The 14,067-nt window shown below is 43.0% G+C and overlaps 1 protein-coding gene across 1 annotated transcript in view; it reads left to right on the forward strand.

The window, feature by feature from the left end:
- Positions 1 to 14,067, forward strand: part of CARMIL2 (capping protein regulator and myosin 1 linker 2) — a 1,059,949-nt gene that overhangs the window by 173,477 nt on the left and 872,405 nt on the right. The window contains exon 8 of the mRNA XM_075188807.1: positions 12,165 to 12,238. Within this exon, the coding sequence (XP_075044908.1) occupies positions 12,165 to 12,238 (74 nt within the window). The remainder of the gene's footprint in view (positions 1 to 12,164; positions 12,239 to 14,067) is intronic.

Below are 14,067 nucleotides of genomic sequence, written 5' to 3' on the forward strand. Positions count from 1 at the left end.
TTAATTACCAATTTCTGTCCGGGACTGTTGGGATGTATAAAGCTCTGTGACTTTCCACGGATTAGTCTTTCTGTAGTGATTTCCTATTTTACATTGCCAATTTAGTGCTGTATATTCTCACATGTGATTGAGATATTTTTTATGATATCACTTATATTTTTTAATATATACAGATTCCCTGTTTTACTGATCTATTGATTTTTCATTTCTTTAGAATAAACATTATTATTCACTTATGGTTCATAGTTGATTTGTGGATACCTATTCACTATTGCACCTACATACATCTCCTCTATTGTCTCAAAATATCTACTAACTCAACATATCTGTTCTGCACAAGATCTGCATCTCATTCATTCTCTTTACATGCTCGCATTCCCGGTTAAAGGACATTTTTGGGCTGCACCCACTTTGTGGAATTGCCTCCCTTGCACAGTAAGACTTTCCTTGTGTCTTCAAACCTTCAAGCATTCTCTGAAAATCCACCTTTTCAGGTAAACTAATGACATTCCTCAACCACCCTCTTAACCTCCCTAGGTTGGGCTATTACTACCCTTTACACAATTCACACAAGTTTACAACCCTCTGAGCCCCTGACCAACATTGCTGTGTGACTGGATCGTATGGCTCACAAGGCACTCTTTAGCTCTGCAATCTGGCTGGACCAATATATACCATATGTAGAACTTGACCTCATGTATCAGACTCCTATTGTTCTATGTATTGCAACCTTGCGAGCAGGGCCCTTTTTTTTCTTCTTCTTGTGTTTCCACCTGCTTCAATTATAGTATTTATTTTAATTTGCTTCTTGGTTCTTTTTACACTAGATGTGTGTATGTCTGTTACTTTTCAGGCTCTTGATTATTTAGGATTTCATTGATCAGTTAGGATCACATACCCTTGCTTCTAATTGCATTTGTTTCATATATACTGTATATGGCTAATTTTACTTAATTTTTCTTATTGTGGGCTTTGCACCATGTTCAGCCTACATGTGATCATTATTAGATTAGCTTAATCCCACTCTATAGTAGATGTAAGAGTGTTTGGTTAACTGTGGTGCTAGTCTTGATAAACGGCTATGTGTAGCCTGAAACATTGACCTCCTTTTTATGGAATAAGGCCTTTAAGAGTTGGAAAAGTCCTGTTAGTGCCTCTTAATTATAATGCTTTAAATATTCAAGGTTCTGGAATTTCTGCACCCAGAATCAAGACATATCTACAAATGTGATTTCCTATCTTGTGTTGAGTTTTGTATATACACTGATCGGCTACATTAAAATCACCAGCCTAACATTGTGTAGGTCTCCCTCATGCCACCGAAACAGCTCTGAAACGACGAGACATAGACTCCACAAGACCTCTGAAGATGTCCTGTTGTATCTGGCACGAAGACATTAGCAACTTATCCTTTAAGTCCTCTAATTTGTGAAGTAGGGCCTCCATGGCTCAGACTTGTTTTTCCAGCACATTCCAAAGATGCTTGATCGGATTGGGTTCTGGGGAATTTGGAGGCCAAATCAGCACCTTCATGTTCCTCAAGCCATTCCTGACAATTTTTGCACTGTGGCAGAGCACATTATCCTGCTGAAAGAGGCCACTGCCATCAGGGAATACCATTGCCATGAAGTGATGTACTTTGCAACAATGTTTAGGTAGGTGGAACATGTTAAAGTAACATCCACATGAATGCCAAACCAAAGTTTCCTAGCAGAATATTGCCCAGAGCATCACACTGACTCCACCAGCTTGCCTTCTTCCCATAGTGAATCCTGGTGCCATCTCTTCCCCAGGTCCTAAGACACATGCGCACCTAGCCATCTACATGATGTAAAAAAAACTTTAGACCAGGGCACTTTCTTGCATTGCTCCATGGTCCAGTTCTTGCACTCATGTGCCCATTGTAGACACTTTTGGCGGTGGACAGGGGTCAGCATGGGCACTCTGACCGTTTGTGGCTAGGCAGCCCCATACTGGCACCCAGGGCCGGACTGGCCATCTGGCACTTCTGGCAAATGCCAGAAGGGCCGATTGCTAAATGGGCCGGGGCAAGCAGTGTTTTAAAAAAAAAAAAGGAATTTTTTTGTCCAGCAGGTGGCGCACCCGCAAGTGGGGGGGAGGAGAGTTACAGGGGGCACGGTCCAGGAAATGGGCACCCATTCTAAAAAGTGAAGGAGCCAGCATTCCAGTGCCAAGTACATGGCAGGGTGGAACTATATCATCATCATCATCATCAGTTATTTATATAGCACCACTAATTCCTCAGCGCTGTACAGAGAACTCATTCACACCAGTCCCTGCCCCATTGGAGCTTACAGTCTAAATTCCCTAACATAGATACACACTCAGACATACAGAGAGAGACTAGGGTCAATTTTGATAGCGGCCAATTAACCTTCTAGTATGTTTTTGGAGTGTGGGAGGAAACCGGAGCACCCAGAGCCAACCCACGCAAACACAGGGAGAACATACAAACTCCTCACAGATAAGGCCATGGTTGGGAATTGAACTCATGACCCCAGTGCTGTGAGGCAGAAGTGCTAACCACTAGGCTATATGCTGCTGAGGACCGCCTGCAGTGTCTGAAGGAGGAAGCCTGGAGCATACTACAGGTAAGGTAACTTAAAAAAAAGAGGACTGTAATATACTGCACACAAACAATCTGGAAATGGCATTCTTTTTATATATGAGCAAACACTAAGGAATAGAATTAACTGATTAGCTCATTTTTATAATGGTTATTTACCACTGATATATTGAGATATTGAAATATACAGCTATATCTATTTTGCTTTACTTTTTAAGTCAGAATAAACTTGTTATTGATATTGATTATTATGAAGTTATTGGTCTCCAGTATTTAAAGCTGTATATGATCTGTAATCCGTCAGGGTTGTTTGTAAGCTGGGGTTAGTGATATTCTTAAAATGTTGGTTTTAGAGCTGCACTGCCACCCAGGGTTGCTATATGTATATTTTTGTTTCTGGGGCTCTGCCAGTTCTGTAAAACACACTAGCTGCTCAAGGCACAGTCAGTCAGGGTGACCGCATAGGTGGCACCAGCAGGACCACCTCCATTCCTCTGCCCAAAGGATTGCACAATGCCATATATAGACAGTGCCCAGCTTTATTGTATACATACGATGTGCACCCTCTAACCCCACCTCTATACCCTTTGTGTTTGTGTCTCTTTGTCTTCGCATTGTGGGTGTCTTTCCTTTCCTTCGCCCCCTTTAGGTGTCTGTCTCTCTTTGCCCCTATTATCACATGTATCTCCTCACCTTTTTCTACCATTTCCCAGTATCTATTTTTTCCCTGTGCAACCATGTCCAATGCCACCTCTCACTCCCGCCTACAAGACTTCTCTTGTGCTGCTCCCCACTTATGGAATTCCTTACTATGCTCAATCCAGCTTTCCCACAGTCTTCAAATCTTTAGACACTCTCTGAAAACCTATCTTTTTTTTAGAGGTGACCTTATCCTCGAAAACACTATTCACACTAATGCACCCTCACAACTGTCATAATTTCCAATCTGAACAACACTCGCTCCTCTTGTTCCTCTCTAATGAGCAGGGTCCTCCATATCCTTTGTTATCAAGTCTTCATTTATTTAGTCTACCTAGTATGTCCCTGTTTTATGAATGTACTATTTTCCCTACTGTATGGCTCTGTGGAGCACTGTGGTGCCTTAGAAATCTACGATAATAAATAATAATATTGATGCCACCTATCTGAACCTGAACCTCAAAATTCTGATTTTAATCATTTTTGATAAGCGACTGAATGGTAAAATTTTTTTACATTGTGTATTAGTTAGTAACTCTCTCTTTTGTGAATTATGATACTATGCTCTTAATTTTAGACCATAGTGCCCCCTGTCTTAAGTTCCCCAGGCCACCCAAAGCCTTAATCCAACTCTGGGGGGAGCTGTCCACGGACAGTGTGTGGTGACAGCGTATGTCATCATATACTGTCCAACAGCCTGCAGAGCAGGCCTGGAGCTCCAAATCTCACGAGACTAAGAGCTTACTTGCTCACTCTGCAAGGCGTTCTTTTTTATTCTGATGTCAGCTGCCTAGGTAAATACAGCAGGCTGGGGGGCAGGGCCATCTTAACAACATTATGGGCCCCCGGGCAAAGCAGTGCACCGGGGCCCCTAGATATAGATATATAGATGTATACAGATACAGATATAGTTATAGATATATAGAGATAAAGATAGATAGATGTACTTGCTCACTGACCCTTGAAGGTTTTTTTTGCAGGTTTTTTTCTTTTGCAGGATTATTTATTCTCATTAAGAGCCGTGCCTATGGGACCCCCTTGCCCGTGGGGCCCCCGGGCAGCTGCCCATCGTGCCCAATGGAAAAGATGGCCCTGCTGGGGGGGTGTCATAATGTGTCTCGTGGGGGTTATAATATGTCTTGTGTGGCATGATAATGTGCCTTGGGGGTGGCATGATAATGTGACTGGGTGGTAGCCTGATTTGTCTGCGGGGTGGCATGGTGTGATTTGTCTGGGGGGTATTATGGTGTAATGGCTGATGTGGCAGTGTAATGGCTGATGTGGCAGGGGGTAGCGTGATGCAGGATGTGGCGTGATGTGTCTGAGGGGTGGCGTTATGTAGCTGGTGATAAATGTAATATTTTATTATAATGTATAATGTATGTATTTTATACTGTGTGATCTGTGTCATGTACGATGTTCACCTCTTGCTCGGTTTTCCATATATACATTTTCCAACAGGTCCCAACATTCCAGGATCTATGCAAGAATCCAGTACCAGGTTGTGAAAGCTGCAATAACCGGTAGGTGAGAGCAACACCATTTTAATACATAATGGGGAATTCAATTAGCTGCAAAGTGAACTTCCGCGAGACACTTTGCGGCTGAAATTTGACAGAAATCACTGTTCATTTTTCCTCTCAAGGAAAAATAAGCAGAGATTTCTACCGTAATTCCGTAATTGCCAGCAATGTGGGCTGCGCGTTACCCATGTATCACATCACCAGCAATTGAGTCTCCCCCAATTTGTTATGCCACGCCACATATTGACCACGCCCCCAACATTATGCAACCACACCCCTTCACCGACGCCGCTGCGCGTCGGTATACATCTCTCTTCCTGTGCACCAGTGGGGGTGGGGGTGAGCAAAATTTCACTGTAACCCAGCCCCAAATTTCTCTTGCCAGTCCTGTGCATACCATTATCTGATACTGGTGCACCCTATGCTGCAAATAGAGAGCCAAGCTGCACGTAATACATTAATATCTCACGGGACACCATATAACAATGAGCTTTGCAAAATGTACTGTAATTATATAGAACAGAGCTGGGCCTATGTGCTTTAAATGCCGGGGCTGATTTTTAGTCCCAGTCCGGCCCTGATGGCACCTTTCGATCATAGTCCGCATTAACTTTTTTAAGCAATTTGTGTTAAAGTATCTATTCTGTGGGATTGGACAAGACAGGCTAACCTTCACTTCCTTGGTTTACTGGGTTTCCATCAGCCACTTTTACTTTCTCTTTAGCCTTTACCAGAGTAGAGTCTGGTATTTAAAATACCCTACTCTGGTAAAGGCTAGAGGGAATGTAAATGTGGTTGATGGAATCACAGTAGAGCCTGATAGTAGGTTGTCCTACCTTCACATACGAATGAGTCAAGAATTTTGGTATCATATGTTCAAAAAAGGAGAAGATATTTGGCATTGGTTGATAGTTCCTAAGTTATATAGAAGTAATTCTTTGTAGTTTCTTAGATATGGTTACATAACTGCAGGGCTTCTAGGGGTACAAAATAATAATGTTGCATCGGTTTTTCTGGGCAGAAGTTTGTAAAGATGTATTTGACTACTGTGACTTGTGACAGTAGTGACTTCTGACTTGAGTCACAAGTCACAGTAGTCCCAGTTCTTGAGTCAAGAATTGTCAGTAGTCACAGTTCTTTAGTCAAGAATTGCACCTTTGCAGTGAACCTAAGAGATGGTTTATTTTTGTGCTGTCCAGATATATAGGGAAATTCTGCTGAGCTGGAAGGATTAAATTATCTTGGTTTTGAAAGATTTAATGTGAGTTAGCAAGAGGACATCTAAGATTAAATTGCAGAGACATTAAGTATGTGAAAAGATGGTGAATTTTGGGTATCATCCTCATAGAGATAATACTGAAATGCAAAGGATATGATTAGTTTTCCAGTTGAAGTAGTATAGATAGGTCCTAGCACCAAGCCTTGTCTTACTGCAACTGAAGAGGTGGAGAGAAATTCGATCACAACAAACTGACTGTCACTTACCGAACGGTTAGTGCCTCGGGTTTGGGACATGGGTCTCTCTCTCTCTCTTGCCAGTGCCTGTTCGGCGCCATGGCCATCCGCCATCTTGACTAAGGATTGCGCATGTGCAGAAACCACGAACTGTTAAAACCTTGCTCATAGTCTCATTGGTCAATCAATCACCTCTCACAACTTAAGGCACCTGTTACTCTATTACCGTTGCCTGTTCTTTGGTTCTCATTCCCTTGTGACTCTGAGGTTTTTTCGGTTTCTACGCGTGCTCTCTGTTTGCTGTGGAACATACCTGCGCCTGGACAAGCCTTCTCTCCATATTGTGGTACAACTTGTCAGCCGCAGACCACTCCATGCTACTTTGTTACATACCTGCGCCTGGACAAGCCTTCTCTCCATATCGTGGTACAACTTGTCAGCCGCAGACCACTCCACACTACCTTGTTACCTACCTGCGCCTGGACAAGCCTTCTCTCCATATCGTGGTACAACTTGTCAGCCGCAGACCACTCCAAGCTACTTTGTTACATACCTGCACCTGGACAAGCCTTCTCTCCATATCATGGTACAACTTGTCAGCCGCAGATCACTCCACGCTACCTTGTTATATACCTGCACCCGGACAAGCCTTCTCTCCATATCGTGGTACAACTTGCCAGTCGCAGACCACTCTACGCTACCTGATAACATACCTGCACCTGGACAAGTCATCTCTCCATATCAGTGGTGCAACTTGCTAGTCGCAGACCACTCTACGCTACCTGATAACATACCTGCACCCGGACAAGTCTTCTCTCCATATAAGTGGTACAACTTGCTAGCCGCAGACCGCTCCACGCTATCTAGTATTATACTAGCATCTGCACAAGTCTTTACAGTTACCAGCGGGAACATATGTCAGGAGCAGCTTACCCTACTATTTTGCATGGTACCTGTTATTAGGACTAAAGCCTATAGTGCCTCTGAAGTATAGCTGCGAGTCGCTGACTCTCCTGCTGCATTATTGATTGGTCCTTCCATAGACTTTATCCAGTTGTCATATATTGGTCTGCTGTATGCTACCTGTGTGCTAATGCACTTTGGAACTTTCTCCTCCTTTTATTACTGCTCATCAGTCTACCGTGTTACCATTGTTTCCATTGTTCAGAGACTCTGCATTTATATAATTGACATTCCCTTTCCTATTCAGTTGTACAGTTCCGTATATTCGCCACACTTCCCACAGGGCCGCGACCTGCACAGTGGCAGCCGCTAAAACCATACTCCCTTGCGGGAGTTCCTAGAGAAGACCAGCCACTGTGTTAGACTCCACGCCTCTGGTAAAGTGAAATTCCACCTGGTGAATTCTGGGTAAAACTCCTAGTGCCCGTGACACTGACATTAGTGAAGTGGTTTGATAAGTAGGATGAGAACCTGGATAGGACAGCGTCTTGAAGACCTAAAGCATGTAGTGTTTGTATGAGAAGAGAGGGGTAAATAGTATCAAGCGCAGCAGGGAGGTCCAGAAGAATTAGAAGCAAATAATGGCCTTTAGATTTTAGCAGTGATCAAAGCATTGACCACCTTAGTCAATGAGGTATTTTCATGTCTGAGGATCTGCTGTTCACAGACTGGGTTGTGTCTCTGGAGTTAGGCTGGTGACTACATACACAAAGCTGGGTGGCCTGATTATGTTCCTTTGCATGTATACGAAAGGTCTGGTACAGGTGGTGATAGACTAGTAGAGGAGTGCACGCAGAAACTGGATTGCTGAACCGACCTTGAACCGGAATGCTGGAGCTGGAATGCTGGAACAGGGATGGAATTGGAATGCTGGAACTTGAATGGAACAGGAATGCTGGAATCGGACTTGAGCACGAATGCAGTCTGAGCTAGAACAATAGAAAAGACTGCAGACTGTTATGAACCAGGTTGGTGTTTGAAAATACAATGCTTCACTGGCAACAGGTAAGGGCTCTAGGATGTCCTTTTATACTAGTTGTACTAGTTGTTGTTTCCTGATTGGAGACTGTGGTGAGGTGGACTAAGCAGCGCTCTGAGATGCTGGGATGATCATTGATGCCTGTGGCAACTAGAGATGGACGGGCTTGGTTCCCCGAGATCCGAATCCATCCGAATTTAGCCTATCCGAGTACCGAGCCACTCTCCGCCCATTCGGAATCGAAATCGAGGCAAAACGTCATTGTGACGTATTCGTATTTCTGCGTTCGGTTCTCACGAGATTTGAAAAGCATAAATACCAGCCTCCAAAGTAATCCATTGCCATTAGACAGAGGAAGAGAGAAGGGTTAGGTCACAGGTTATATTAGCGCAGGGACAGAGCAATTAGTGTACACATAACTGTTTCTATACTAATCTATACAATTCTAATATTAATACCATTTGCAATTGTTAGAGCAGTAATAGAGGAGGATAGAGGATGTTTTTTTTTTGTTTTTTTGGCACTCCAAGTGCCTTTGGGGTGTCTCATATTCCCCAGTGTTTTACACTAAATTTTTCTGGCTGTCAAAAAAACTCATATTTGTCAGCAGTATCTCAAACAATATTTTGCACTCCAAGTGCTTTTGGGGTGTCCAATATCCCCCAGTGTTTTACACTAATTTTTCTGGCTGTCAAAAAAAGTCATCTTTGTCAGCAATATATCTATCTAATACAATATTTTTCACTACAAGTGAAAAGGGGTGTCCAATATTCCCCAGTGTTTTACACTAATTTGTCTGGCGGTCAAAAAAAGTCATCTTTGTCAGCAATATATCTATCTAATACAATATTTTTCACTACAATTGAATAGAGGTGTCCAATATTCCCCAGTGTTTTACACTAATTTTTCTGGCTGTCAAAAAGTCATCTTTGTCAGCAATATCTATCTAATACAATATTTTTCACTACAATTGAATAGGGGTGTCCAATATTCCCCAGTGTTTTACACTAACTTTCTGGCTGTCAAAAAAAGTCATCTTTGTCAGCAGTATCTATATAAGACAATATTTTCCACTACAAGTGCTTTGGGCTCATTAAAATGGATTCAAAGCAGTCCACATATGAGCATAATCAGCAACCAGGTTCTGTCACCAGTCCTGATGGTAGTGTTCCCAGTACGTCATCTGGGAAAGGCGATGTAAAAGTACATATTCTTTTTAAATCAGGCAAAAAAACACACACCCAAAAAAAATGTACCGCGTTGAAGCGAAAAAGAAGTGTAATTGAGTTATGTGAAGTTAAAAAAAAATTGCCAACATGCCCTTCTACACACGCAGTGGCAAAGAAAGAATGAGGCCTTCGTCTTTCTCTATTACTGACAGATCTAAAAATATTACTGAGCCTTCTTCTTGTAAGGTCACTCGTGAGCAAGCAAGACCAAGTAATTTGCAGTCTAAAAGTGGTGCACAACTACTGTTACGCGGGAAAGCCGAGCTGCAAGAAAACAGTAAGGCATTAGAGGATAATGTATGCTCTGAATCAGAAATGACACCAATCCCTGTGGAGAGTCCATCCAACAGTGGTATGTGTAATCGTGACCATTCTGATAGTGTACCCATAAAGAAGGGCCCTTTCAGCATTTCTGATGATGTGTGCCTGAACAGCCTGAGTGTAGCCGGTGATACTGCTCATATGTGGACTGCTTGAGGATGCGGTTGATTGTGTAAGTCCTGTAGCAGTGTGGCACCAGTGGCAGGTGAGGTTCTGGCACCAATTTGCACTTTCCAAACGCAAGCAGGGATGACGCAGGTGGCAGACCACACAGTTTGACATCTGGGCTGGTTTGAAGGATTTGATAAAAAAATGTGTGACCTTGACCATATCTCCAACCAATCCTACTATTAACATGCAAAGGATGGTGGAGGGCCTATCAGGGATTAAACTGTATTTTTACTAATTTGCACTCATAAGGTTTGAGTGTAATATACACCCAAAGACGAGTGCTCAATTGCTAAGAGTCATTGATGAAGAGGAAGACAAGTAGGCTTGTCTATAGAATTTGCAAGACCAAGTAATTTGAATTCCAAAAGTGGTGCACAACTACTGTTACGTGTGAAAGCTGAGCTGCAAGAAAACAGTAAGGCCAATCCCTGTGGAGAGTCCATCCAACAGTGGTATGTCTAATCGTGAGCATTCTGATAATGTACCCATAAGACGGGCCCTTTCAGCAGTTCTGCTGATGTGTGCCTGAACAGCCCAAGTGTAGCCGGTGATATACAAATTGAGGATGCCACTTTGGAATTAGAAAGAGGAAGAGGGGGAGATTTGTGTAGGCGATGAGGGTGCTAATGATGATGTTGATGATCATGATGCAACCAGATATCAAACTGCCTTTGTCCATTTCTTTTTATGTTTTATGTTTTTTCCATTCAACTACAAGTGGAGGTCCGGGGGAGGGGGGGGGGAAGGAGGATATCATAGACAGCCACCAAACTACCTTGGTCCATTTATTTTTTATATTGTTCAGTCTATGCAGGATGCTTCTTTTCTATTTGACTACCAGTGGATGGAGGGGGGGGGCTGATTATTACTGCTCATCAGTCTACCAAAGACGATGGCTGCATTGCCAATAGGCTAAGATCGAGAGGAAGACAATCAGGTTCGCGTGCAGAATTAAGGACGGCCTACCAGGGATTAAACTATTTTCTTCCTAATTTATTAGCTTTAGAATTACCTTACTTATCAAAGAAACAGGTGGAGCACTAAATTAGGTTATTTTAGGCCCAACAACATTGATTTTTAAACAAAATTGCAAAACAAAACCAAACAAAACCAAAACGCGCAATGGCGGTTTGGCAAAACCAAAACCAAAACACGACGGTAATCCAGATCCAAATCCAAAAACAAAACCAAAACACGGGGGTCAGTGAGCATCTCTAGTGGCAACACACTTTACATGTTCCCAACTTAGCATGTGTTAAATTCTGATGTACTGGAAATATCATGAAGTTAGTTGTGCTGGATCTTAAAGAGTGAGCAGGCAGGAGTATTTTAGGGTTTAATAATCCTTACAACACCAACATTTTGCAAGTGGTACAGGTTACTACGGATAATGAGGCATAATGAATCAGCCCCTCAAAATACAGAAAAGGCCAGTCCGTTTGAAGTGCCTTTTTGAAATAATACATGGTTCTAACTGTAAGGGCCTGATTCATCAAGAAAAGTAGAGCCAAATAGAAAGTGGTTTTTCTCCTGGATAAACCATGTTACAATGCAAGGGGTGCAAATTAGTTTATTATTTTGCACAAAAGTTAAATACTGGCTTTTTCATGTAGCACACCAATATTTATTTTTACACTGAAATGTAAAGTTGATCTAGGACATGCCCTTTCCCAACTATAAGTCTGCCATCATATTTTAAATTTACCTCCCCCTCCAATGCAACATGGTTTTGCCAAGATGCAAAGTTACTTTTTTTTTTGCTTTCTTTTCCTTAATGAATCAGGCCATAAGTGTTAAGGATTGTGCTTGGGTACATAAATGGAAAATTTAAAATTTCCCAGCCCTCCTATCTAAGACCAGACATCTGCATATGCATGATCATGGGGATGTATAAGAACACCCCCATCAGGTATAACCCCTGCATCTATCCCTGAAGTCACCGCTACAGTGAAGGTAGAGGAGAAATGACTATGATTTATTGTGTTGCATTCAAAACTATTGTTATTGTATCATTGTACCTAAAATACAAAGGCTGACTGTCATAAAAATAGCCTCAACATGCAATAAATATTTGCTCACAGTTTGAAGATCACTGAACAATGAGGTTCATTCTACAAGTAGCTTTCCTGGGTAACCAAATTAAAGCTTGCAAAGAATTAATCTGACATGTATGCAACCAGTTTGCCTTAGAATACTGTCTTTTTCACAATGCTATATGTATTTTAAATATTTTGAAGGACATTGACAACATATATTCCCAACAAGAGAGCAGAGAATTCAGATTATTAGACTTCACCCACTTGGATACAAGGTAAGCACGTATTTATATTATTATACTTTTATCCAGTTGTATATAAAGGGAATGTGATAATATATATATATTATTATTATCATTTATTTGTTAGGCGCCACAAGGTGTCCGTAGCGCCGTACATAGTACAAACAGTAAACCATACAGGGTTAAACAGTACAGAACAGTAAACACAAAGTACCAGTGCTTCAGAAACTCCGGGACAGACAAATGGAGTAAGGACGGAGCAGAAGAACAGGTGGGGAGACACGAGGGAAGAAGTGCCCTGCTCAAACGAGCTTACATCCTAAGGGAGGGTGGACGAAACAGACACAAGCGGGAGCGGTGATACCAGGGGAGAGAGGGAAGAGCGAGCAGAGGAGGTGAGGGGTTAGGTGGATGATTGGTAGGCTTTAAGGAACAGGTGAGTTTTAAGTGCTCGTTTGAAGGAGCACAGCTTGGGAGCGAGACAGATGGAGCGAGGGAGGTCATTCCAGTGAAGGGGGGCAGCTCGGGAGAAGTCTTGGATTCTGGAGTGGGAAGTGGTAATGAGAGTGGAAGAGAGGCGACGGTCAGTGGCAGAGCGCAGGGATCGGGCAGGAGTGTGAATGGTGAGGAGGTCGGAGATGTAGGGGGCAGTAGACTGGGAGAGAGCTTTGTAAGTGGTGGTAAGGAGTTTGAAGAGGATTCTGTAGGGGATGGGGAGCCAGTGTAGGGCAAGGCAGAGAGGGGAAGCAGAGGAGGAGCGGCGTGAGAGAAAGATGAGTCGCGCAGCCGCATTGAGTACAGAGCAGAGGGGGGCGAGATGAGAGAGGGGGAGGCCAGTGAGGAGAAGGTTGCAGTAGTCGAGGCGGGAGATGATGAGTGCATGGATGATGGTTTTGGTGGCGTCTTGTGAGAGGAAGGGTCGGATGCGGGCTATGTTGCGAAGTTGGAGTCTACAGGCTTGGGCAAGGGATTTGTATATATGTGTATATGTATATACATATATATATTGTAACAAAAGGAGGCATTTAGCTGCCAATATGTAGATAAAGCAGGAAAGTAGAGTAAAACATTGGCACAGTTATGTACCTAGGTGGAGATTAAACCAGGTAAAAACATATGTGTAGTTTAAAATTGTTTACTTACATGATTTAAAAGCTGCTTCCTCTCAGCAAACAGACAGGGTGGGTCTGATAGTCTAAACAGAGCCAGGGATGGGCGTTTCCTTTTAAAGAGAAGGTAGGTGTGTCACCTGTCCATTAAGCTAGGCCTGTGGGAGGAGTGTCAGGTATAAAACCCTGCTTGTTTCATTGTTCAGGAAGATCAACGCTGGGCTAGCTGGCTGATCTGGACAGAGAGCTGGACTATTTATAGTAAGCGTTGAGGGTCTCCATAATTGCTGTGCAAGTATACGGTGTCTAAACATTATTACCATCCTGACAATAAAGAACCATTGAAAGGAAGAAGTTGTACGCGTGTGCTTCTGCAGTAGCGGGCTCTTGCCACAAGTGGTGTCAGGAGTGGGATACTCCGGGAAGCAAGTTTCCGCTACCCAACCCGCGCAGACGTCAACATGGAGGAAGTACTGAGAACCCTCGTGAATGTGGCCGCTGCGCAGCAACAGCAGCAAGCTCAGATGCTACAAGTCGCCGAGGCACAGGTGGAAAACACAAGGCTCTTAAGAGAAGAGTTAAGCCAGGTGAGGCATGACAGAAATGAACCACCTGGTCCTGTACTCCTGAAAATGTCACCAGGTGATGACATAGAAGCGTATCTGGTGTCCTTTGAGAGACTTGCAAAAAGGGCAAAATGGCCTCCTAAAGATTGGGCTGAGAGACTGGCGCCATACCTGACTGGTGAAGCTC

This window comes from Mixophyes fleayi, chromosome 10 (assembly GCF_038048845.1).
Source record: "Mixophyes fleayi isolate aMixFle1 chromosome 10, aMixFle1.hap1, whole genome shotgun sequence".
NCBI classification, from domain to species: domain Eukaryota; kingdom Metazoa; phylum Chordata; class Amphibia; order Anura; family Limnodynastidae; genus Mixophyes; species Mixophyes fleayi.